The sequence below is a fragment of the Chinchilla lanigera genome, unplaced genomic scaffold (genome assembly GCF_000276665.1).
Source record: "Chinchilla lanigera isolate Chin_1 unplaced genomic scaffold, ChiLan1.0 scaffold00008, whole genome shotgun sequence".
NCBI lineage: Eukaryota > Metazoa > Chordata > Mammalia > Rodentia > Chinchillidae > Chinchilla > Chinchilla lanigera.
The window spans coordinates 38,430,999-38,454,723 of NW_004955409.1; the positions used below are offsets into that span (position 1 = coordinate 38,430,999).

General features: G+C 41.3%; 4 gene segments (V, D, J or C); all 4 read right to left on the reverse strand.

The window, feature by feature from the left end:
• The window catches only part of LOC102015697, a gene marked incomplete in the record, with an annotated part of 840,941 nt that overhangs the window by 731,598 nt on the left and 85,618 nt on the right, over positions 1–23,725 (reverse strand).
• LOC102011413 lies at positions 2,812–4,314 on the reverse strand. The segment is given in 2 exon segments: positions 3,481–4,001; positions 4,141–4,314. Coding segments are annotated over 2 exon segments (348 nt in total).
• LOC102010877 lies at positions 8,386–22,333 on the reverse strand. The segment is given in 2 exon segments: positions 8,386–9,131; positions 9,332–9,472. Coding segments are annotated over 2 exon segments (471 nt in total).
• LOC102011093 lies at positions 14,581–15,697 on the reverse strand. The segment is given in 2 exon segments: positions 14,581–15,369; positions 15,507–15,697. Coding segments are annotated over 2 exon segments (483 nt in total).

Genomic DNA, 23,725 nt, shown 5'->3' on the forward strand with positions numbered 1-23,725 from the left:
AGAGGGTTTTCTCTCTACTTTGCAGATCTTCCTCAAGGTCTTAGTGTTCCACGTGTGCAACCATGAAGACACCTGTATTTAACCACATGCAACTTTCTCATCCTCAATTTTCTTTGTAAATGATGGTAGGACTTACCACAAAGCAGAATTAAAGTAGCTGAGTATCAGGACATGTGCTAGGTATATACTAGTGCCTAAAATGTTTAATCAACAAATTTTGGGTTTTGTTATTCCATAATATATTTCATATTTTTAGTATAAGAATTATAGGTAGTAAAATAATGAAATTTTCTTGATGTTGGTGTTTGGTCTGGATTTTTCCAGAGAGCAGACTATTATGGTACATTTTGTGTGTCAAGTTGAGTAGGCTAAGAGATGCCCGGATAGCTGATAAACCATTATTGCTTGCTGTCTGTGAAGGTGTTTCTGGAAGAAATTAACATATGAATCCATCAGCTTAGTAAAAGAAATGCACCTTTCCCAGTGTAGGTGGGCATCATGTAGTCCATGGAGGGCTGAATAGAACTGAGGTTAGAGGAAGGATGGCTCCACTCCCCCTGCTTGAGCCAGGACATCTATCTTCCATTGCTTTTGGACATTACCTCACAGTTCTTGGGTCTTTCGACAACACCCACCTAAGTGATTTTCTTGGTTCTCTAGTTGGGCTTCCAGATGGAAAATTGTATGACTTCTCAACCTCCAAAATTATATGAACTAGTCCATTGATCAATCCACCTCCATTTTTTTTCTGAGAACACTGACTAATTGGTGTTGTATGAATGTTCTGGAGAGACACAAAAGAAAGGTCTGCCTCCAATCTGAGAAAAAGCCCACAGTCCAAATGACAGCTCACACAAGTCCAGAGTGGTGAGCGAATGTGTTTATTAAGGCTTCCTTACAGAGCAGTGGATGGTTTACAGGCTACAGCACCAGCAATGCTGCCACACGCTTTGTGCTAGGCTGCTAGTTTTACAGGACACAATTTAAAACAGAAAAAGCAAGATCAAAAGTAAGAAGGGCCCTTGGGAATTTGTGTACTCTGTTCATATCCCATCCCAATAAAGAAACTCTGCCACCCTCAGCAAGCACAGTTTAGCCTTGATGGTGGACGACCTCGTGCCACAGTGTGACACAGAGCCTCAGCACCTCCGCGTGGGCCACTGGGCAGCCAAAGAGTGGCTGGCTGCAAGATGGCTGGGAATTGGAGTGCAATTCACAACATGAGGTTTTTATTACACAAGACTCTTAGGAAGGAGTCAGCTGTCTCATTTATGCTGTAATATTTTCAGAGGTATCAAGATGTCTGTCTACAGAATTTTTTAAATTGTTTGACTTATAGATGGGGATAATGATTTCTTATAATGTTTGAATTCATTATCTCTTAATTGTTTATTGTTGAATTTAATTTGAGAATTGTTTTTAATTCAAATTATACTTCTACCTGTATATTGCACACATATCTATACTACAAGATTATATGCATGTATTCATTTTCATATACATTCTAGTATGCTCTATTATAACATATTATTCTATAATATGTTAGGATATATATACTATATATATATTATATGTAAATATAGTAAATGATATGTACATTTACTGGAAAACATCAAGCTAATAACCTTAAAAAATCTGTTTTCTGTCACTGCTAGAGAAAATAGATAAAAGTTGCTACTGTCAGAAGGAATAATATTAAGGCATACTCATCTAGAATCACATCCCTTAGGAATGAACATTATAAACTCATTAAAATATGCAAAGTAGACATAGAATGACAAAGCCCATACAACCCCACAGCATTAGGAATCTTGTATCACAGTAGAAAGCATGCCAGGGCTGGGGGTGAGGAGAGTAAGAGTCAGGATCACAGCATAAACAGAGACCAAATAAAATTAAAAATTGTTTATAATGTTACAATAGAAGTAGCTGATGTCAAGGACACTTATGAGGAATGTCGAATGATGCACAGGTGAACAAGAAAAAGAAGTTTCTCTCCTGTACCACTCAGGTTGCAGACAAGAAGACAGAAAGTATGTTCAGCCAGTGAAATGAAGAGAATTCAAAGGAGCCCATATCAAAGTGGTGTGAGTGGGGTTAGGGAACCGGTGAAGGATGCAGAGGCATCCAACACTGCCTACTGACAGTGGGGAGTCATGAGGAATCTCAATCTGAAGGAGCAAGGGGTAAAGACCCCTTGGGGAGTGGGACCTGTGGAAGAGAGATTTCTCCATGGATCTGTAGTTATAGAGGGATGCAGCGTAAACCATTGCATTTCAGCAGGTGAGGAGCAAAGAAAGATTTAGCCTCTCTCTCTTCCACCCAAAGATTTGCCAGTATCTATGCAAAGGCTAAATCAGGTAAAACATCAACAAGCAGAAGAAGCTGAGCAATTCATTTCACATGGTTTAAACTACTGCACTGTGGAGTGGGACCAAGAGGAAGGAAGCATGGATTTGGGTAAAAGGAAAAAAATAATAACCAGCAAAAGATGCAAAGGAAGAAAAATCCTGTTATCTTTGCTCCCATGCCAATGAAATCCTCAACCCACAGTGCTACTGAATTTACAAGGCTAATGATGAGAATCAAAGGAAAATCTCACTGTTTCTTATTAGAACTTGGGGTTCAGTCTTTGGTCTACAGTGTGATCAGCACCCGAGTGAGAGCTCTTTGATTTCCTCTGTGCTGCTGTTGTGGTTTAATTTCAGAGTTTAGAAACATAGGATTAGATTTTCCATTTCACTCCCTGCTCAGTAAAAGACAGTGTGCATATTTTCTGCTTCTTATAAACACAGACAAAAATGAGTGCATCTTGTGAGAGGCATCCTCTGTTTTATTCAGGTCTTTCTTGCTCTACAGAGAAATATCTAAGACAATTGAGTATTTGAGTTTGCATTAACATTTTATTAAGAGAGTTGAGATGTTAAAAATCCCTTGTCTTCTTTCTTCTATCTCAGATGGATTCTCATGAAACCTCAAGCTGAACTCCAGGTGCTTGTCATTTAAAGGTCAGGGTGATGACAGAGGAACCTGGAAACGAAGAAGGAGGACTCCTTGACACAGCTTTCCTAAGTGCTCTGACTTTCACCACCTGTATAGTGAGGCCCAGGAGGAGGTTCCCTCCAGTGTCTTACGCTGAGGGTCCTCCCATGGCCGCATCTCCTGAGCAGCCTCACCAAGTTAAATATTGGTGAGGAGTTGGATTGGACATTTTCCAGCAGAGACTAAGGAAAGGCAGGGTCTAACTTAGCTGTACAGACTAGTAGGATAATTAAAGTAGATTTTGTGTCCCTTTAATGATCCATAAATATTCGCATGAGAAACACAACCCCTGGAGATTTCAGATCACAAAATATACAAGTAATCTTGGAAGAAATGAACCCCACACCATGGTTTCCCTGGAAATACTTGCTGTGAGAGATTTCCAGGTCTGTGGAAGAGAGAAATCTTCCTGGCTGAACCCTGGAACTTCTGGAGATCAAACCCTGTGATCCCTTTAACCTATCGTCCACCCCATCACACCCCAGAGTCACTCAGGACCTCCAAGTTTTCTAGAAACTCAAACTGAGAATGGCTTATGTTGTTGGGGAACCTCACTGAGCACTGCTTAGGCAGAGGACACAGCACTTTCTGGCCAGGGTTGCTCCCCTCAGCCTCCTGCACTCTCTGGATTTGTGCTCAGCTCCCCCTGTAGCTTCCTCACTGTGTCAACAGAGCACAGTAGTACACGGCAGAGTCTGACAGCTGAAGTGAACCTTTGTGCAGGTGGAAGGAGCGCTGGCTCTTGACAAGAGTGGCCTGGAAACCTTGGCTCTCAGTCTGCTGGTTTTCTATTGCACTCCTCAGGAGGAGCTGAGGAGCTTTGTCCATATACTGGATATACCAGAAAAGAACAGGACTTAAATACGTTGTCTGATAAGTGCAGTTGAGCATCAGAAGGTCTCCCTCTGTGAGAGTAACGGGGCCTTCTGTCTGGGTCACTGAGTCTCCACGGTTTCTCCCTAATAAGAGAAAAGAAGGAGGAGGGGGAGGAGAACAACAACAACAATACATTTGTTTATATTTGGAAGAAGGGCAAAGATTATCATAATTGTAGGGAAATAAAAACATCATTAATGCTTAAGATAAAGTATTACTTACTGAACATCAAGAGAATCAGAAGAACTGAACAGGTGAAGCGAAGCATGTTGGTAGGAAATAGTCCTTGCTACTTGCATTACACAAAATCTTCAAGGGCTCAGCTCCAATGGCATCTTCTAGAAACACCTGTCAGAAACAACAGGCTCTTCCAGTAGTCTGACTTGTGCTTGCAGACTATAGAGTCACCAGCCAACTGCAAATGTGAGCCATGTATAAGAAAGCAGCGCCCTCTGCTGGTTTCCTTGAATGCTGCTCCGAGCCTTCTCACCCTTTATTTAACATCAGTCATACCAATTCACAAAAAAATACTTCTTAAGACCCTCCTAGGGGCTGGGGATTTAGCTCAGCGGCAAAGCACCTGCCTGGCAAGCGCAATGTCATGAGTTCAATTTCTGGTACCAGAAGAAAAGACCAAAAAAAAAAAAAAAAAAAAAAAAAAAAAAAAAAAAAAAAAAAAAAAACAGACCCTCCTAGATGCCTGTAACCACAGAGAACACTTACCTCTGTACATACTGTGCATTTTCTTATATATACAACCCTATGATAACTTTTTTTATAAGGTAGGCACGGTGCTTTCTGGTGTAACACATTGCCATCAACTGGAACAAGTTGTATGTTCGATTCTTCCATCCACAATTGTGCACTGTGGTTGTAACTTGTCCAGTTTGAGGTGTGGATACAAAACTAGCACTAACTGACTCTGAAAAAGGGCAGAGTAAGGACTGAGAATTGAGTAGCTGTACACTATGGATGTACTGGACAAAGGACTGATCCTCCCAGGATGTGGCATGGGCTTGGTTTCATCACAGTGCTCAGGATGGCATGGAATGTGAAACATGAAGCCTTCATTTCTGGAATTTTTTCATTTACTGTTTTCAGATGAAATTTACAGCATGTAACAGAAACCATGGAGAGAAAAATATTTGATAATGGGGACTATTATAAAATAGCTTGAGTGGAAGGTAAAGAAACAGAATGAAATAGCACTATACGAAGAAAGCACTAAATATTTGTTTATAGATTCACAACTATAATGAAGGTAGTATTCAATAACTATTTACAGCACTTTCACCAGGCAGAGCTCTGTAATTTCCCAAATACTTCCTGGCACAACTCTTCTGTGCATTAGTGTGAGGCTTATCCTTGTACATACTACTGAGGTTCCTGTGCATAAAAAGGATCCATCTGCAGAGAAAGTTCTCTCTCCTTTTCCTCCAGTTCATAATCTGAGTTACCCCTTTTTATGCCCTAGTCCCAATCAGCATTTTGCCTCAAAGGGGAAATTTTATCCTCATTGTCAAATGAGGACACAAGGGAATATTTTGAGAAAGACAAATTTATTTTATAACAGTCCACTCCGAGTTATTTATTCCAGTTCCATGAAACTCAACTCATTCCAGAGAAACCAAGTCTAATCCAGTATGGAAAGAGCTCACCCCATCTTCTAAGTAGAATATTAATCCAGGCAATGCACAGTGCCGTGATGACCTCTGCATGTCTAAAGGCACCATCTCGCATCACTGCCACATTGAGGATCAAGCCTCAATGTGAGTTTTAGTGGGGACAGACCTATTCAGATCATAGCCGTAATCAAGTCTCAGAAATCTCAGCAGCACTTGATGTGAGTGAGAATGAGATAGAGCAATTACACACAGGGACTCAAAGCTAAGAATGATAACTGACTTCTCATAGGAACAGCACATATCAGAACACAATACTAAGGACTAAAAGGAAAAGAATATTAACATGTGTTAAAGAAAAGTTATAAAAGTGCACTACTGGATTTTCTAACATAGGCAGAATTAAAACTCATGACAACAATAGTACAAGGATAGAGGGGCAATGGAATACATTCCCTTCATTGTATGTGTAGTGGAAAACATCATTTAAAGTCACAATGTGGTGTCCAATATGCATTCTGTGAACTGTCAGTCCTCAAATTCATGGATCTCAGAATCTCTGTACAGTCTTACAAAAACACTCCAAACAGTTTTTATTTATGTGGGATAAAGATAGAGAGAAACTACATTAAGCATCAGAGCAATGTTGTTATCACACATTGTGTGAACTCTCAAAAACTTATACACAACTATGAGAGTATAAGCCTGATATAAACAAATACTACTTTATTGATATTACACAGTTTTGAGATGCCAGGTTCTATGCAAAGTTTTCTCTGAGTTTGCATACCACATGTGGCTCACAGCAGCCTTATTCCTTTAGCTCAGTGACAGATGGACAACTTTACTCAGCATGATCCTTGACATGTTCTCCATTTACTTTATGTTGTGCCGTTGTTTTAATTGAAACAAGTATTTTCTCTTGGAAGAGAAGCAGAATAAGGGAAAAGTGCCAGAGTGAAAGGAGTCAGGGACCACATGTAGTATCCGAAGTCACAAGTCCATGACCCAGCCAGAGACACCCAGAAGTGTGCTTTATTAATCCCCATAATCCAGCTACTGCCAACTTGACACCTAAATACAATTTAAATCAATAGTTAATAACTAAGTAAAAGACAATAGCAAATCCATAATTCCAACTAACATGGCACGACATATAACCAAAAAACACAATAATTACTTTCCCAAAGTTCCAACAGTTATCATATGTTTCAAAAGTCAAAATTACTGTCCTCTGAGACTTTCACCTATGAACTTCTGTAATAGTGAAAAAGAATTAACATAATAAAAGAATCCAATGGCAAGAATAAACATTTTAATTCCAAATCAGAGGAATAAGGGGAGTGAAAAGAATTGGACCAAAGCAACATTGAAATTCTACAGGACAAATATTAAGTCCTGTAGCTCCATGTCCAGCATCTGGACCACATGGTTGTGCCTATGGCCATAATGGTTACAACACACATGACCACTTGGGCCAGGTTCACTTACAACCTACACTTTTCGTATCTTATGTGGTCCACATTCCTGGCATCTTTGACTTCCTGGGATCTCCTCTGCACATTTTTTTTCATTCCCACAGATTTATACACTACACTTTCAAGAACTCCTTGCCTGATCTCCCAGACTTTTAATTGAAAACTGGGTAGAAATCTTCCTGACCCTACATCTCTTGCATTCTGCATGCTGGTGAAACTAGTAATCACACGGACATCACAAAGGTCTGCTGCCAGCTGGAAATGTAACCAGCCTCCTGTGGACCATGACTGCAACAGCCTCTGAGTGCCTGGATGACTGAACATGGTAAAATTAATCCTGGAGAATGAACTTCTGAGGTGTCCCTTCCTGAGCATGGGGGCCCAAGGGCTCTCTTTTCAAGTGAAAGGTTTATACTTTTGTTCTTTTGAGCCTTTGATGGGGTCTTAGCAATGCCTGAGATGCTTTCAAGGCATCTTGTTCTTGTCCCTATGCAAAGTACTTGGGTCCTTCTAAAGGTACTAATCTCACCAGCAGCCACACTTCTTTTGGCTTCAACCCTGTACATAGTTCCTTTTGGGTCAAAATTTAACTATTTCAAAAATTTTTTCTCTGAAAAATTTTTTCTCTGCTTTTTTTCTCTGGATTCTCATTATAAAATTGCCTAAAAAGCAATTTCATGCCTGAATATTGGACTGTCTTTGAATTTCTTCCATGAGATCTATTAGTATATTGTCCTTAACTTCTGTATCCCACAAAGTCTTAGGTCCCTGGAAAAAATTATGGGAAAAAACTTTTCCCATAATTTTAGGTCATGGGAAAAAATTCATGTAGAAATATTTTTCACAAGAGTATAACACATATGGTCTCTAGTCTAGTTGCCAATGGAGCCCTTCTTCCAACTGAAACCTCCTAAATCCATCCTGTAATGTTCAGCCTATGCTATCAACATTCATATATTCTGAGAACCAACCATAATCACCCATGAAACTGTGCTTACAGCATTCTAAGTTTCTCTAGCCTGCATCTCCAAACTTTTCCAATCTCCTTCATGAATCATTTCTCAAAGTTTCTAAACCATATGGACAGTCACAGCACTAGCTCCACTTCTCTGGTACCAAATTTCTGTATTAGCTTTCCCATCACTGGAACAGTTTCTGATATCCAAAATTTAAATGTGGAGAAGTTTAATTTGACTTATGGTTTTAGGACTTTCAATCTATGATCAGCATGCTCCAAGATAGAAACACAGAAGGTAGAAGGATGTGGTAGAGGAAAGCTGCTCGGTTCATGGCGGCTAGGAAGGAAGATATAGGAATCATGCCAGACAGGATAGGTACCATAGATAACACCCAGAGTTACACCTCTATGACCCACCCAGACAAATCCAGAAATGTGCTTTACTAATCTTCTGTGTATTTCTTAATCCAATCAAGTTAACACAATTAAGAGTAACCATCACAACTGTATTATAGGAATAAGAAGACAGGTAGTCCTATGCACGTATAAATAGTTTTAAAGCACAGGGTTTTTGCAACTCCACACAGTTATGATATTATTTTACACAGGCTCTGAGAGACAATGTAAAAACACTTGTATCACTTAACTAAAATCAGCTGAACCAAAGAATAATTTTCAGATGAAAAATATTTATCCTAAATAAATGAATTTTAACTGTTTAACTCTTGCAGATTTATGGTTTAGAGCATAGCCGTGATGCTTGTGCTCCTCCCTGTCTGTGATGAAGTCTCTTCCCAGGGCCCTGTCTCTTGCTGAGTTTTTTGCAGGGTTCCTGCAGGCCCCTTCTCACTGTGCCCTCCATCAGCGCACAGAAATACACTGCTGAGTCAACGAGCTGGGAGGCTGTGATGGTGAACTTGATGGACTTGGCTGCCTTCTGGAAATTCAGAGAATAACGGCCCTCTGTGGCATTGTGCTCACTGTAAGAGTCCTGACGAATGAGGAAAATCATTTCCCCAGTTGGTGGCTGTTTGTACCAGAATAAGGAATAACGAGGATCACTGGTTTCATACACACAGTGCATGGTCACATCTTCCTTCTCAAGTGCTGAAATTGCAGTCTGAGTTTGAGATACTTTCTCGGCCATGCCGGTTCCTGCAAGAAAGAGGATAAGAATAAGATGATCCTTTATCTATAACCAGGGGAGGATAAGGCACAAAATGGTTTAGGTCCCAGCACTCTGGTCTTATTACTCATTATCTCTTCCTCTGAGCAGCTTCTTCAGCCAACAGTTTGCTCTCCCCATGACCTTCAGGGCTAGGAAGAGGCTGAGCCCTGTGTTGTGGAATCCTTACCAAGGCAGAGGGAGGTGATGGCTGCCCCAAGCAGGCTGGCAAACAGCATAGTGGCAGCTCTTCCCTGTAGTGAAATGCTCTATGTTCTGTGTCAGATCCTGATCTTAATTTTGTATCTTGTGCTCAAGAGGTAAAAGAGTGTTATTGGGCTGTTTGGTACATCTGCCTCAACAGGAAATGCAGGTGAGAGATATGGGGCATGTTTCCCAGCGACCTGTGACATGCTTCCTGTGCAGTCGGAGAGGCCAGAGTGCCTTGAGAACCTGTTGTGTCTCAGTATAACTCGGTGGACTTAAAACGATGACCTTTAAGATGCAATCGCATTCACATCATTCTTTTTTGATAGAAAAAGCGAGAATGCGAGACCTACAATTTCTTATGAATTTTAGTAAGTACATAGGAGAACCTGGTCACGCACCCTGTAGTCTTACATGTGCCTCTTTTACTCTAGATAGAGCAAAGGTGAAAAGTAACCACAGAACTGTGATTCTCTAACAACAATGCAAAAGTTTTAGACTGTCTTTATTCCTACCTTGTTAGTCATGGAATTCAGGAAAAGTTACATGGAAAATATTTTATTGTTAATGAATGAATTCTTATCATGTCTCCTGAATCACAACATCTCAAAGTATGAGCCATGTCAAGTAACATCAGGAAAAAAATAAATATGCGGATGTGTTCACACATTGTGTGTGCATGTATGCATGTGTGTAAACAAAAATTAATGTAGAATATTTTATTCAGTGGCCAGATAGAGGAATTTCTATTATGACACAATCCAAGTGTTTCTGAAAATACGCCTGCTTCTTCAAACCACTCACCAATGATGATGGAAACTGGAATAGGGAAAACCCCAAAATACACAATATGTAACAAGAAGGTTATTGAGAATAATATCATAACTGTTAAAAGTATCGCTGGTAGTCAGTAGCATTCCACTTGCATTGGCATTTGTCCCTGACACCACTTTCAGTAAAATCATTGTAGTCTCAAGCTGACAAAATTTGTATCTTATCCATCTAAATATATAGGTCCAATATAGATCCATGAAGATCATGCATTTATACAAAGATCAGTCTTAAAAAGTAATTATTTTTGTTCATTAATCAAGTCTTAGGTCACTGGAATTATTTTTGTTCATTAATCAATATTCTAATATTAGAGATAAGGATAGTCCCACTGTCTTTTTATTTTGAGAGCAAGTTTAATTTCACAACACAATTGAGCAAGTGATTTCCCATATACTTCCTGCCCCCTACCTGAATAACCTTCCCCATTATGAACATCACGCATCCATCATTGTCACCCAGAGCCCCAGGTGTACATTAGGATTCACTCACGATACCACATGTTCAAGGGTTTAGGCAAACATGCAAGTATCCATCTTTACAATATCATTCAGGGTAATTTCAATGCCCTAATATTCTGTAATTAGTAGTGAAAACTAGACGATTTTCTGAATACCCTAAATGAAAGAAAGAGATGGCATTTACATTAATATCTGGATAAAAGTGTTATTTAAAAATTAATAAGGGAGAAACACTCTTTTGATTTACATGTGAAATGGCCTGATTGCTGTCTAGAAAGGAAGACTGGGGCTTCAGAGTCTACCAGTATGAGGATAAGTTAAGGCTACTATAGTATTTCGGTCTCAAAAACAAAGGCGAATGATGAATTCTGTGAAGTCCCAGACACAGATTTACCATGAAGTCATCATGCTTTGATTTCAAAGGCTCTTGCTACTGCCTGTTCAAGAAAAGTATGTATTTTTTAATTAATTAATTAATTTATTTATAGAAAGCCCCCAGAAATCTGAGCAGCTTCAGGCACTGAAACCTGAGGCATGGCAGAACGAGACAGGACGGTGAGGATCCCAGACCTCAAGAAGTTTAGGAAAACACTTCTCATGAGCTGATACTCCGTGGTGTGAACCTCTCAGTAGAGATCCCTCCATTCTCATCCCTGCTTTTCTTCAGGTGGAAAAAGATATTATACAGCGTGACTGGCCTTGAAATTTTTGTTGCCCATCTCCTGCTCTTCAGACGAGCTTCTCAGAGTGGCTCGGGCTCCAGAGCAAGAAATGCAGAAAGCTAGTTTGGTAAGTGCAGCTCAGTGTCAGAGTATCTATGGGTCCCTCTTACAAGTAGTAACTCCTTGTTATTTTGACACTGAAGAGGAATAGTCTCCAGTTTTGAAGGGGTGAAGGTTCATCCTAAAACCAAGGAATAGAACATCTTAGTCTCTTCGAATAAACTTCTCTCACAGAATATCAGCGCAATCGCTAGTCCTAGGCAGGAAGCTGACCGCATGGGTGATGGAGATTCAGCAGACTGTTTCTGGAGGGATAAAACTAAGCTGAGAGCCCTTTTCCTCTAGGTGTTTGATCTTTCTTCAAAGGGTCAAGTAGTAAATATTTTAAACTTGGAGGTCCTATGATTCCTGTTGCAACTACCCTACTCTGCTGTTTTAGCACCAATGCAGCAGTGCTAAACGCATAATAAACAGGCACAGCTGCTCCTCTGTTTATTTATAAAGCAGGGGGCCTGATGTTCTCCTTGACTATTGGCCCATAGTTTTCAGGAAATGGTCACTCCTCTGGAATTTCTTCATATACCCCCCAGACATCCATGGACCAAACTGTCTGGAGCTCACTAAACCTTATTTTCTTGTTAGTTTTTTACTACATTATTGGAAGTATTTGGGGAGACTAAAATGAAGGAAGTAGATTAAATAAGTTAATGAATGGAAAGGAGGGAAAGGAGATTTGATGCAGATCCTTGCACACAAGGTACTTTGGTGCTGAGGATGCAAAGATAATGCTCTCTGACATTAAGAGACACAGAGGGCAAGATTCAGTACATCACACTCGGAACTTTTTTTACCCTAAGAGCAAGTGTCTGCTTGACTAACACCATCAGATTTGTATTCTGACAAAGTCATTGCCACTGCAGTACAGAAAGCAGAGTACCGAGGACTACACTGAGTGGTGTGGCGTGTACCAAGTGTGCTGGGTGCAACGGTAGATTTTAATTAGGGCTTTGAGATGAAGTAGGCTGATTCTGCAAGACTTTCAGGAAACAAATTCAAAGAACTGCAATATAGAATATATATACATGACTGAAATCCAGGCCCTTCACACAATTCCTAATATACTCCAACTGTGGCTGTGTCAGACACTGGTTATTCAGTGTCCATTTTGTTCTATTCCTTATCAGCGGATCCCCAGTGTTGGTGTGAGCAGCAACAAGTCACATTTTTTAAAAAACCTACTAATCCAGATATCTCACCTCTGTCGCAGGTGGGACATCCAGTAACACTTCCATAAGTGAAATATAAGTGGAAGATGGGCAAAGTTTAAGAAATGATTGGCTTAACCAGCAGGGACCTATTGCCTCTCTCCTTCTTTCTGCCTGGAAGGTGCACAAAGTGGAAAGATCTTTAGCAATTTCTTCACAACATGACTGACACCTGAAGGAAGAGAAACAATGAACCAGAAGAATCCTGGGCCCCCCACATGATGAAGTTTCCTCCAAGACAATCTTGGTTGCTATGGAGCTTCTTTATGTGAAAGAAAAATTAATCACCCCTTGTTTTAAAATTGTTCATGTTTTCCATAATGTAAAACTCAGCAAATCTCTAAGTAATGAAAATGGTGTTTATTAAAAATATAAATCCAGAGCCAGACATAGGGGCACATACAAGTAATTCCAGTGTTCTGCGAGGGTTATGCAGAAGATTTGCAAGTTTGAACCACTCTTTCTTGGAACTGAGGGAGTGCAAGTGCCATTTATGCCACCCAAAAACTGACACCACAACTGACAACGGACAGCAGGATCTTTTGACCCAGAGATGGTAGAAATGAGTCTGGGGCCAAACACTGCAAACACATGCAGAAGTCTTTAGTGAGCAGGGGGAAAGGAGGATTAAAGGAACTGGGGGCTTTGCCTGAAGGACAGGAGCAATTAGTCACGAGAATGACCAAGGTGCTGCTCACGGAACAAAGAAAATAGCATATTTTTATTGATTTCTTGGCATGAGCTAAAGTCTGGTAAATTTTACTGACCAGGAGCACAATTCCAAAACATGGTCAAGGCACCCTAGAAGCTTTGGATTTGTATGTAGATAGCTCCATCACCTGCATACAACACCCCAGGCTCGGCCTTTACTTGGTGAGCTAATAGGCAGTGGAATTTGCTCAGGAACAGCTGAGTTACTCTGACGCTGTGTCATCATTTTCTCTAAGTGGCCGGGCCTCACCATGGGGCTGAAGGACTTTTAGTGTTTGTGCTGCTAAAAAAGGAGAAGAGTGGGATAGAAGAAATACATACCAGCTCCAATGGGTGACATGCAAAATTAACTCTGTGTCATAATCCAGAAAATAACATTAGTGAAATAATCAACATGTCTGCATGCAGAGCTGAGTAGAATCTGACTCAGCAGTTAAGAAAGCAAAGAGAGTGGACACAGTACAGATGCCAAGTCTTTTGCCCTAGTTTAGTCTCCCATCAGATGTCTGCAGACCCAAGTGAAGAGACCATGTTCCCAGCAAAAGCAGCCTCGGGTCCATAAAAAGCAACCCAGGCAGCTGTTAGCACAACCTACAAGACAAAGGTGCTGTCTTTGCCAAAGTCCATGGGACACTAATAATGTATTGCTAGCTGTGGGATTCCAAAATTAGTAGTTCTAAGCTGACTAAGAGCAAGTGAAGCTAACTGACTTTTTTAGATCTTTTCATGGTAAATGTTTATTTTTACATAATCATTCTGCTTCTGAGCTTTTATCAGGCCTCATTGTGTGTCAGTTGGAACACATTGTACTACAAAGAGAAGCCTAAGAATTTATTTTTCATCCCAGCCTTTTGTCCTAACACTGTGTCATCATGATGGTCCCTACATGCCTCAGACCTTCCAGCTAAGGACAGGGAATACATTCTAATACTTAGCAGTTCTTCCTTACCCTCTGTAAATGCCCAGGGATTGTTTTCTACTGCTAGTGTAGGGGACAGTGACTCTTAGCATATCATTTTAAGATAGAAGAATTCTAGTCTTAGTGCAAGCCTCAAAATGTGTCTTGAGAAACATCCCGGAGGGGTTGTAAAAAGTCAGCTTTGCCCTCCTGACTTAGCCCTGGAATGCTTCTCCAAAGACAAAGAACACCCAGGCCCAGATAACCACCTATGACCCTGCCTGGGTTGTTTCATCCCTTCCCTGGCCCTAGATAAACATTGTAACCATAAAGGAAATGTATGATAATCTAAAGGGGGACATATAGCACAGAGTACAGAAAGTATTTCATTGTGGTTGGGCACCTGACCCGGGCACGTGGCCAAGGAAAACAAGGTGTGGCCAGGGCTACAACATTCCAATCTGTTACCATGGAAATCAAAAATGTATATAAGGTGGGAACAAAGGCAGGCTGGGGCCCACGTTCCTGTAAGTCAGAGATGAGCGGTGACTGGTCTAAATTTATTTAATAAACTCTTTTTGTTCAAAATAGAGCCCTTCAGTCTTTTGTGGAATACAGCCCGATTGTTGCCGTTACACTAGAATTAGAGCAGGAAGCTTTCCGTGCTCAGAGATCCAAGTCTTTCATATCAAATGACAAAAATCAAAGGCTGCTACACTGATGATAAGCCTGAGCATAGGTAGCCAGGATGGCAGAACTGAGCCTGGAGTTTGCTTCCCGTTGCAAGTTCATGCCCAGAAAGCAGCCGGGGGTTTGTGTGGTGCTGCAGGTGCCCGCTGCACACTGTGCCTCTGTAGCACAGAAGTAAGCAGCAGCGTCTGTGTCCCGGGCAGCTGTGATGGACAGGGAGCTGGTTTTGGTGGCGGTGTCAAGGGTGGCTCTCAGTCTTCCACTGTGTTTCTCTCTCTCATTTGAACGAATTAAAATCAGTGGGGTAGGACCTCCACCGGCCTCCTGTCGATACCAGCACAGGTTGGTAATAGCAGTTTGGTAACTGCAGCTCACAGTGGCGTTTTCCCCCTCCTGGATGCTCAGAGCCCAGGGAATCTCTTCTCCTTGTTGGCTGTTTACTCCTAGACAGAAACACAGGCCACAGGCAGGGATCAGTCACGGCATTTCCAGATACGTCTCCAAATTTGCCGGATTTCACCTTTCAGCCACACGGGCTCTAAAACTTGGCATCCCTGTTCCCCGCACCGGTAACACTCACTGCACAGCTGAATCCACAGGATCACCAGGGGCATCCCCAGGATGCTCTCCATTCTTTTTTGCTGGTCTCTCAGAAGATTCAGCTCTGGGGCTTGAAATGAAGTCTGGTTCTTCAGTCAGGAGAGTGAGTTCCCATTGTATCTGTCCTTCCTGCCTCAAAGTCTTCGTGTTTTCTTACCTTGCGGGTTTGCTTTGAACACACACCACACACACACACACACACACACACACACACACACACACACACACTCACACACACGCGGGCTCGCCTGATTTAACTCAAAACTGAGGAGAGGGCGGCACTGCCTTCTAGTGGTAGCAACACCATCCTGCCAACAGACTGCTCTAGAATGTAGGGCTGACTCAGAAGGAATTACAAAGCTATCCTGTTCTTTACTTCATGCAACTTTGGTTCTGGCTTAGAGTGAAAGGGGATATAATTTAATGCAAGAAGAATTAGATGAAGAAAAGATGCTGGAGCCTAGCATTTTACAGGAAACCTGACAAGCACCACTAGGTTTCTTACAATTACTATAACTTCTGAATATCTGGTTTCTTCCTTAGATTTATTTTTTGCTTAATGCAGGAATAAGATTGTAAATAAGTCAGAGTTTTAATTGGTGAGCACAAGAAATGAATTCTGATTGTATTATAGAGAAAAAGAATAAATTAGTGAATAGCAAGTTTGCCTCAAAATTCCCTGTACAGGTTGGAAACTGGACTCAAGTCTATTGAGTTAGAAACAGCACAGAAAATCACTCTGGAGAACCTGTCTTCTGTACAGTCACTGGCTTCTCTTCTAAGCTCCAGGCTGCAAGTGGTGGACAATCCCATTGTCTCTGCTACCATGTCATCTCCATCTTAAGGAAACTGCGGCCACCCCTCCTCCAAAGGAACACTTAGCCTATCCCCTTTCTAGCAAAAGTAACTCCTGAGTGAAAGTTGGAGAATAATGCTGTTATGGCCTGTATCTAGATGTCCCCTAAGGCCTTATGTGCTCATAGGTGGGGCTTTCCAGAGGTGGCTGGATCTAGGATGCGTGATACTGGGATAAAGATGTGTGATAACTAAATTTATACAGTACAGTCCTAGGTGGAGATAATAGAAGCATCACCCTGAGTGTGGGCGGGACCAACCATTAGGCTTATAACCTGAATGGAATAAAAGAGGAAGATGAATTAGCATAGTTCTGGGTGTGGTTGGATGGAAGATGGAAGACCCACCCTGGGTGTGAGTGGCACCAACCAACAGGGTTGCAGTCCGAGTGGAATGAAAAGGGGAATGAAGGAGAAACATTTGCTTCAGTTTCTTCAGAGGCATCCTGTCTTCACCCCCACCTTGATGTCCACCTCCCGGTTTCCAGTGCAGGCCCTTTAGCCTCTGGCTCAGACTCTGCATCCTTTCAGCTCAGACTTTTCAGTCTTCCAAAGTAGACCCTCCAGCTACCAATGGGAATCTGCAGTGACCTCCAGGACTTCCACCTTTGACTGGATCATCTGACTCTCCAGTACACAGTCTTTTTGTATGCTCCACACCTGACCTTGCAGGTGGCCATTAATACCCTACCTTGTAAAATATAATGTAATATATATATATATATATATATATATATATATATATATATGTGTGTATGCGTGTGTGTGTGTGTATGGTTCACATATAGGATTTTTATATATGTCATATATAGAAGCCATATATATGGTATGTATGCAGTGTGTGTATATATATATGGTATATACATAGAGTTTGCCAAACAATGTATACACCCTCTAGCAGTTCACTGTTCCCAGTAAATGTCTGGAATCTAATGTCCATCAATTTGACCACCTCTTATAATTGTAGAGGCCAAAGGTAGCTTGTATTAATATCATTATGTCTCAATAAACTTAGTATTAAAATATTTATAGTTTTCTTTTTCTGATTTATGCGTTTTTTACACACTATATGTGTGTAGGTATATCAAATATTACATTAAATCTGTTACTCTAGTGATCTCTGACTAATACACTATTGATTGATCATCACCTGAGGTGACGCTGATTAGTATACTGAATACAGAGCTGATTTTTTAGTGCAAGTGCCCTTGCCTTTGTCACTGGAAGTCCTGACACTTTCTGATGTGCTTTCTCCAGAGTGCTGGGGTGGGTGGAGAGGTGGAGATGAGGAGGGTCCCTCCTGGAGAAATTCATCATTCCCTCCACCTGGACAGAGTGCATCTGACCTGGCAGGACACAGACAGTGATGCCATTCTTCAAGAAACAGACACACCAGGGGGCTAAACCCACCCTGCTCTATTTGTGTTACAGAAAAAGATACTCCTACAAAACCATCTAGGTTGAGACCAGAAAGTCCCAGTCTCAGGCGTTCTATGCTCCGCTTCCCCTGCAGTCCCAGGCAGTGTCACTCACATCACAGAAGTACTGCTCTGTGTCACTCCTATGGGCTGAGGTCTTCCTCGGGCAGATGAGCTGCAGGGTGAGAAGCAGGTGGGAGGTAGCGCAGATCATGGAATCCCTGGGAGGAGAAGTAGAGAGGCTGGCTGCTCACATCCCTTGCTGTGACAGCTTTCAACAACAGCTAGAAAAGGGGACGCCCTGAAGCAGTCTGAGTGCTTACTAGTCTCTTATTAAATCACAGGTGCCCATCCACAGACACGAGTGAGGTTGCTCAGCTTGAGGCAGCAGCCCAGGGAACTGGAAGAGTCTCACACAAGGTCTCTGTGGGCAGCAGCGCCCTCTGGAGGCCAGAGAGGAGACCAAGGCTCTAGAAGGCCCAGGGAAGACTGGCAGAAAAGGGAACCAGGGAAACCTCTTTTGCCAAACCCCTGAGAACTACTGGGTTGAGAAAGAGAGCAGTTATGATGGAGGATAGGAGGGATGAACCAAGGGGATGCCCTGTAGTTCAGGCTGTGGAAGAACCCCAGGTTCTCCCTGTGCACCATCTTGCTGCCCTGCTCCTGTGTGAGAAGAACAGTGACAACCTTACTCCAGGTACTTAATCCTCACTACATGGGAATGAACCACAAGGGAACACAAGATTGTAATGTGGGGAGCAACTGAGTCGCCAGTCCTCAGCTCTTTCATCCCAGTCAGAAACCTGCCAACTCACCTCTATGCACACACGTCCACACTGCTAGACCATCCCAATCAAGAGTGAGCCTGTGGGAAAATGGGTAAAATATTCCTCCCAGTCTATCATTTTTAAATACAAATCAAGAACAAAATATATTAGCCATTCAAAATGATAGATGAAAAACTCTCCTTCTGTCTTTCTATTCCTAGAGGCCCCAAAGTATCATTAGAGTCATTTCTACTAGGACACAAGAAATAGGCAAAATGGCATAGAACAGTGATGGTGAGCCTTTTAGAGCTTTCAGTGATACAAACAGCCTGCAGTGGCCCATACACCGAACGTCCACCACCGCTGGCATAGAATCATCTCCCCCAATGAAATTAACATAATAATGCACTAATCAGGGAATGCTGGTGCATGTCTGTAATCCTAGCACTCTGGCAGGCCAATAGGATCACCACTTCTAGCTCAGCCTGGGCAACTTAGTGATTTAGTGAAATCCTGTTTCAAATTTTTTTAAAAAAAGAGGGTGCTTTAGATGTAGCTCAGTGTGAAAGGCCTGAGTTCAATCCCCAGTATCACCAATTATGGATAGATAGATAGATATAGATATAGATAATATAACTATATATGCCAACAGGGATTATAGCTATATACCAGTATCATTATATTATGCATAACATCTATATATGTATATACATACACATACATAAGTGTTCCCTAGTCATTATTCTCAAATATTTTAAGATTTTCCTTTGGATAATAATTTCTTGTATTCACTTAGAACTTTTATATTATGCTCTAATCTGAATTATTTCAACACTTTAAGAAAGGTTAGACCACCTATCTATATACCATGAGATAGATAAAGAAATTAAAGTTTAGGATGTAGTAATAGGACCTCTATCATTAATGGAGTGCTCCCCATGTGCCAGGAGAGTTCCGTGTTAACAGAGGCTTCCTCAGATGCACAGACTAAATTTGTTTTCCCAGGCCAGGATACCCAAGGCCCAGCTAGTGAGTTTTGGCTGCATTAGGCTCACAGCTGCCCCTTTCTGTACAAAGTGGAGCTCTTCCACTGAGAGCCACCATTGTCCAGTAGGATACACTTGCTCCCCCAAGAAAGAATACAACCAGTGACTTCAATACATTGCAGAAAATGCAAGAATATTTTGCCCCCTGCCACCATATGGGAAGAATTGACTCCAGTGCAATGTAGGCTCCGCAGTTCTCCAGATCAGGCTGAATCAGGACTCCAGCTGGACCAGATCCGTGTTTAACACAGCCCTATTCCAACCTCCTTCCCACAATAAAATATGGGCAAAGAATTCTCCAGTCAGACTCTACTTTTAAGGAACTCATCCTAAAATAATATATGATCTGACTTAATCCAGAAACCAATCTTGAGATACACATAGTAGCACAATCTAAGACTAAATGAGCCATTGAGTGTACAATAGGTATTCAAGCCAGCACTGCATGGGTTCTTTCCAGAGTGCCAGAATGTCACAATATGTGCAATAAGAGTGAGGCTAAAATTTAAGTATCTTGATTGTAGCACAACTTTCTGCTTTCTGTCTGCCTTCTAGATCTTTCTTTCATACCATGGAAATCTGTGTTGAGAGTCTTCAATTCTGCAGATTGAGGATGCAACCAAATACTGGTTAGCTGCTTCCTTTCAGTTTGTGAGTATACAAACAATACTAGACAGGAATTTTAGCTCCTCATTTTAAAGGTTTTCTGATCCCATGAACTACATATACAACACCATGGCTGACCGTTGACAGTTTCAGTTTTACAATAAATGTGACTCTTAACTTTTTCCTGTAATTTATCTTAATTGTTCCTCTATGGGCTTATTTCCATTATACCACATTTTTCCAGGACTTCATATAAGTTTCAGGGCAAATCCACAGTGCCAAGCATCAGGCGAGGGAGATAGGCACATGATCTTAGGTGTCTCCATCTTACCTCACTAACGTTGACCAAAACACCCTCCATTCCGTACGCCAACAATGCAGATCTTTAGTCGTCAGAACAAGCACTTTCACATATGAACTCTTCTAGACTCCTCAAAGAGCCCTCCCAAGGAACTTGGACTCCCTGTGCATGGCCATCCCCTCAGGCCGGCCCCGGCCCCTGTGGTCTGGGTGCAGGCTGCAGGTGCCCGGGGGCCACTGTGCGCTCACTGCACAGAGAGGTAGGTGGCTGAGCCGCTGTGCTGGGAGCCTCAGGTGTACAGGGAAGATGTCAGGTGGCTTGTTGAGCTGCACTGTGACTCTTCCTTCTCTTTTGTCACCACTGGAGTATATGGACGTCAGCAACTCGGGGCCTTTCCTGGGGCACTGTCGGTACCTCCCGAGGTTCTGAGAAGTGCTGTCCCTGTAAGTATGGTTGAGAGAGGCGATGGCTCCCTCTCGAACACTGAAGGACCCCGGACGCCCCTTCTGCTGGCTACTCACCCCTCTGTAAAAAGACAACAGGCAAAGACTGGTTGCGTAGTGGGCACTTCCTCTCCACAATGTAAATCACTCTCAAGCCTCCAAGTTTCTCCATAGGAACCTAGGATAGACAACAACTTCACATATTGTACTCTACGCTCCCAGAGAAATCCCCAAACTCACAGATGAGCTGAAGCCATAGGATCAGTAGTAAAATGCTGGAGGATTCCATCATTCTCTCCCCCTGGATCAGTGAAGATGCATAGGAAATATAAAAAATATCATCTCTCCCAACTACAAATAAAGTTTCTTGTCACTAGCAGCTCTGCTACACCAAATAAGCCCTCTCCCAGCCCTGTCTGAGTCCACAGGGGTACAGTACTTGGGAGCTGCCCTCAAAGTCTCTGACAAGACAGTGCTCTCTGGAAGATGTTCTAGAGCAAGGAAAGTGATATTCAAAATGCAGGTGCTTGTTATGTGAGCAGTTAAGAGTAAAATTCTGATGCTTTAGTCAAATTAAAAATTTAAGACACATTCATCCAAACCAATTCCTATGTATGTGCAGGGTGTGTATGTTTGTACACATTGATATAAAATGTCAACACACAAGTCAGTCCATGATGTTCTCTTTCTGATGGATAGAAAATTTCTCATGAGATCTGAGGCGTATGAGGTTCATGCATGAATGCCTCTACAACTACTCATCAACACTGCTAATGTAGCTTAACTAAAGTAATGTGATGCCAGTGTAAACGGTTTAACACTAAAGCTGAAACACAGCCAAAGCCCTCTTCAGTTTCTTTGCGTCTGGGGAAAGAAGCTATAGAAGAACCAACAATAGAAGTAGAAACAGTAATAATTGGTTTTTGTTCTCTTTTTGCAGACCAGATATCAGTACTTCAGTCCAAATCTCCTGAAGATGTAGACAGAAGGTAGAAAGATGTAGAAAACTTTTATGGCATTCAGGAGAAGAGGTGGACTTTCTTGAGAGTACTGGACATACCAGAATAAGGAAGACTACTGTATGTTTTCACAGGAGCAATTCAGATTCAGGAAAGCCTCTTTCAAGAGGGTCACCTGGTCTTCTGTCTGGGTCACTGACTTCCCTCTGCTTCCTTCTAAAAAAAAACAATAATTCATTGGAGTTTAGCTTTGTCATGATATGGGTTCCTCCTCAGAGAGCATATGGTTAAAAATTGCATCAACATGGAAGAAACAATTAGGGTTTAAGTGCCAATTTACTTACCAGGCATTAAGAATGTTACAATCATTGATCTGGGGGAACAGTCCATCTTCAGAGTATCTGGAATTCATAAATACTGACTTGATCATGTAAAGAAAATTTAACTTCACAGTGAAAGAATGAATGTGAGCTTAGAAATAAAACAAGAAAATGTGCCTATGATAGGAATATGCACCCCCTTTTGGAGGAGACACCAAAGTTGATTTCCTCTCAAACGACAGTGCTATATTGTCACCTTTGGCTTTTGTTGGAGAGGACATTAGCCTTCAGAAGGACATTAGCAATATGAAATAGTACTTGGTATTTTTCATGAATGTATTTTTGTGTTGAAAGCTGTCTTATTTGGAAACTCCATGCCGTGACAACTTTAAGAAGTTGCTTTATCCATTTAAGCTATTCTCTGATCCCCTGAAAAATCATACAATCAAATTTTAGGATAAAATCAGAGGAATATTAACATATGCTTAGTCATTAGTGAATAGCTTTATATTAAGAGGCAAATATTTTTCACTGTGCTATTCCAACAGATAGAACAATGTGCTATTCCTGCAGACAGAACAATCAGAAATCTAGAAGGTATTTAACAAATATTTCTTAAATGCGTAAGTGAATGAACAAATAAATGATATTTGGTTGAAGAAGTGCCACTACTTAACTTACATTGCCTCATTTTTCAGACATCAATCACTGTGGAGAAGGACATTCTTTAGTTTATCTTTCAGTGTATTACCTATGTGGGACTTTGGACCCGCCCAAGCTATACGATTGTTTGATTCTGGAGGAAGTCTAGCAAAAGCATTAGTGTAAAAAAAAATGCTAGCAGGAACTGTGTCCCTGTGGAAAGCCATGGGACAACACTAAATGCTTTGCTGAGATATGCCTGAAGGCTAACTAAATCAAGTCTCATTCTTGTGATAATTAAGTTATATTGTCCTCGCCAATCCTGCTAATTATTCCTCCCATTTGCCCTGTTGCTACTTTTGTTACTATCCCAACAAAAGGTTATGGAAAATGGTAATCCAGGCAGAAAATGGTAATCCAGGTGTTAGCCAGAGAGACAGAAGCCCCTGATCCTGTAACTTTGCCTCTCTTTTTTTTTTTTCATCCACGTGCACTCCTTTCTCAGGACCTATTACCCCAGACAAAAACTGATTATATACCAACAAATTACAAAAGATAAAAATGTAGTAAAGTCTTTTAAAATAAAAGGAAAAATTTATATAAAAATGTCTACATAAAATGATGAAAGGATTAAGTCATAACTAGGGTTGTAGCTTAGTGGTAGAGTGCTTGTCTAGCATGGACAGAGTCCTGGTTTCAATCCCCAGACATGCCAAAATAAGGGAAAAGCTTACAAAACATACATCTTAGTATTGAAGAAATTCAGCAATTAAATTTATTAAATCCCTGTAAAACTATCCAGCATGAGTTTCATCTGTCTAGATTGTTAATGATGTCTAGATA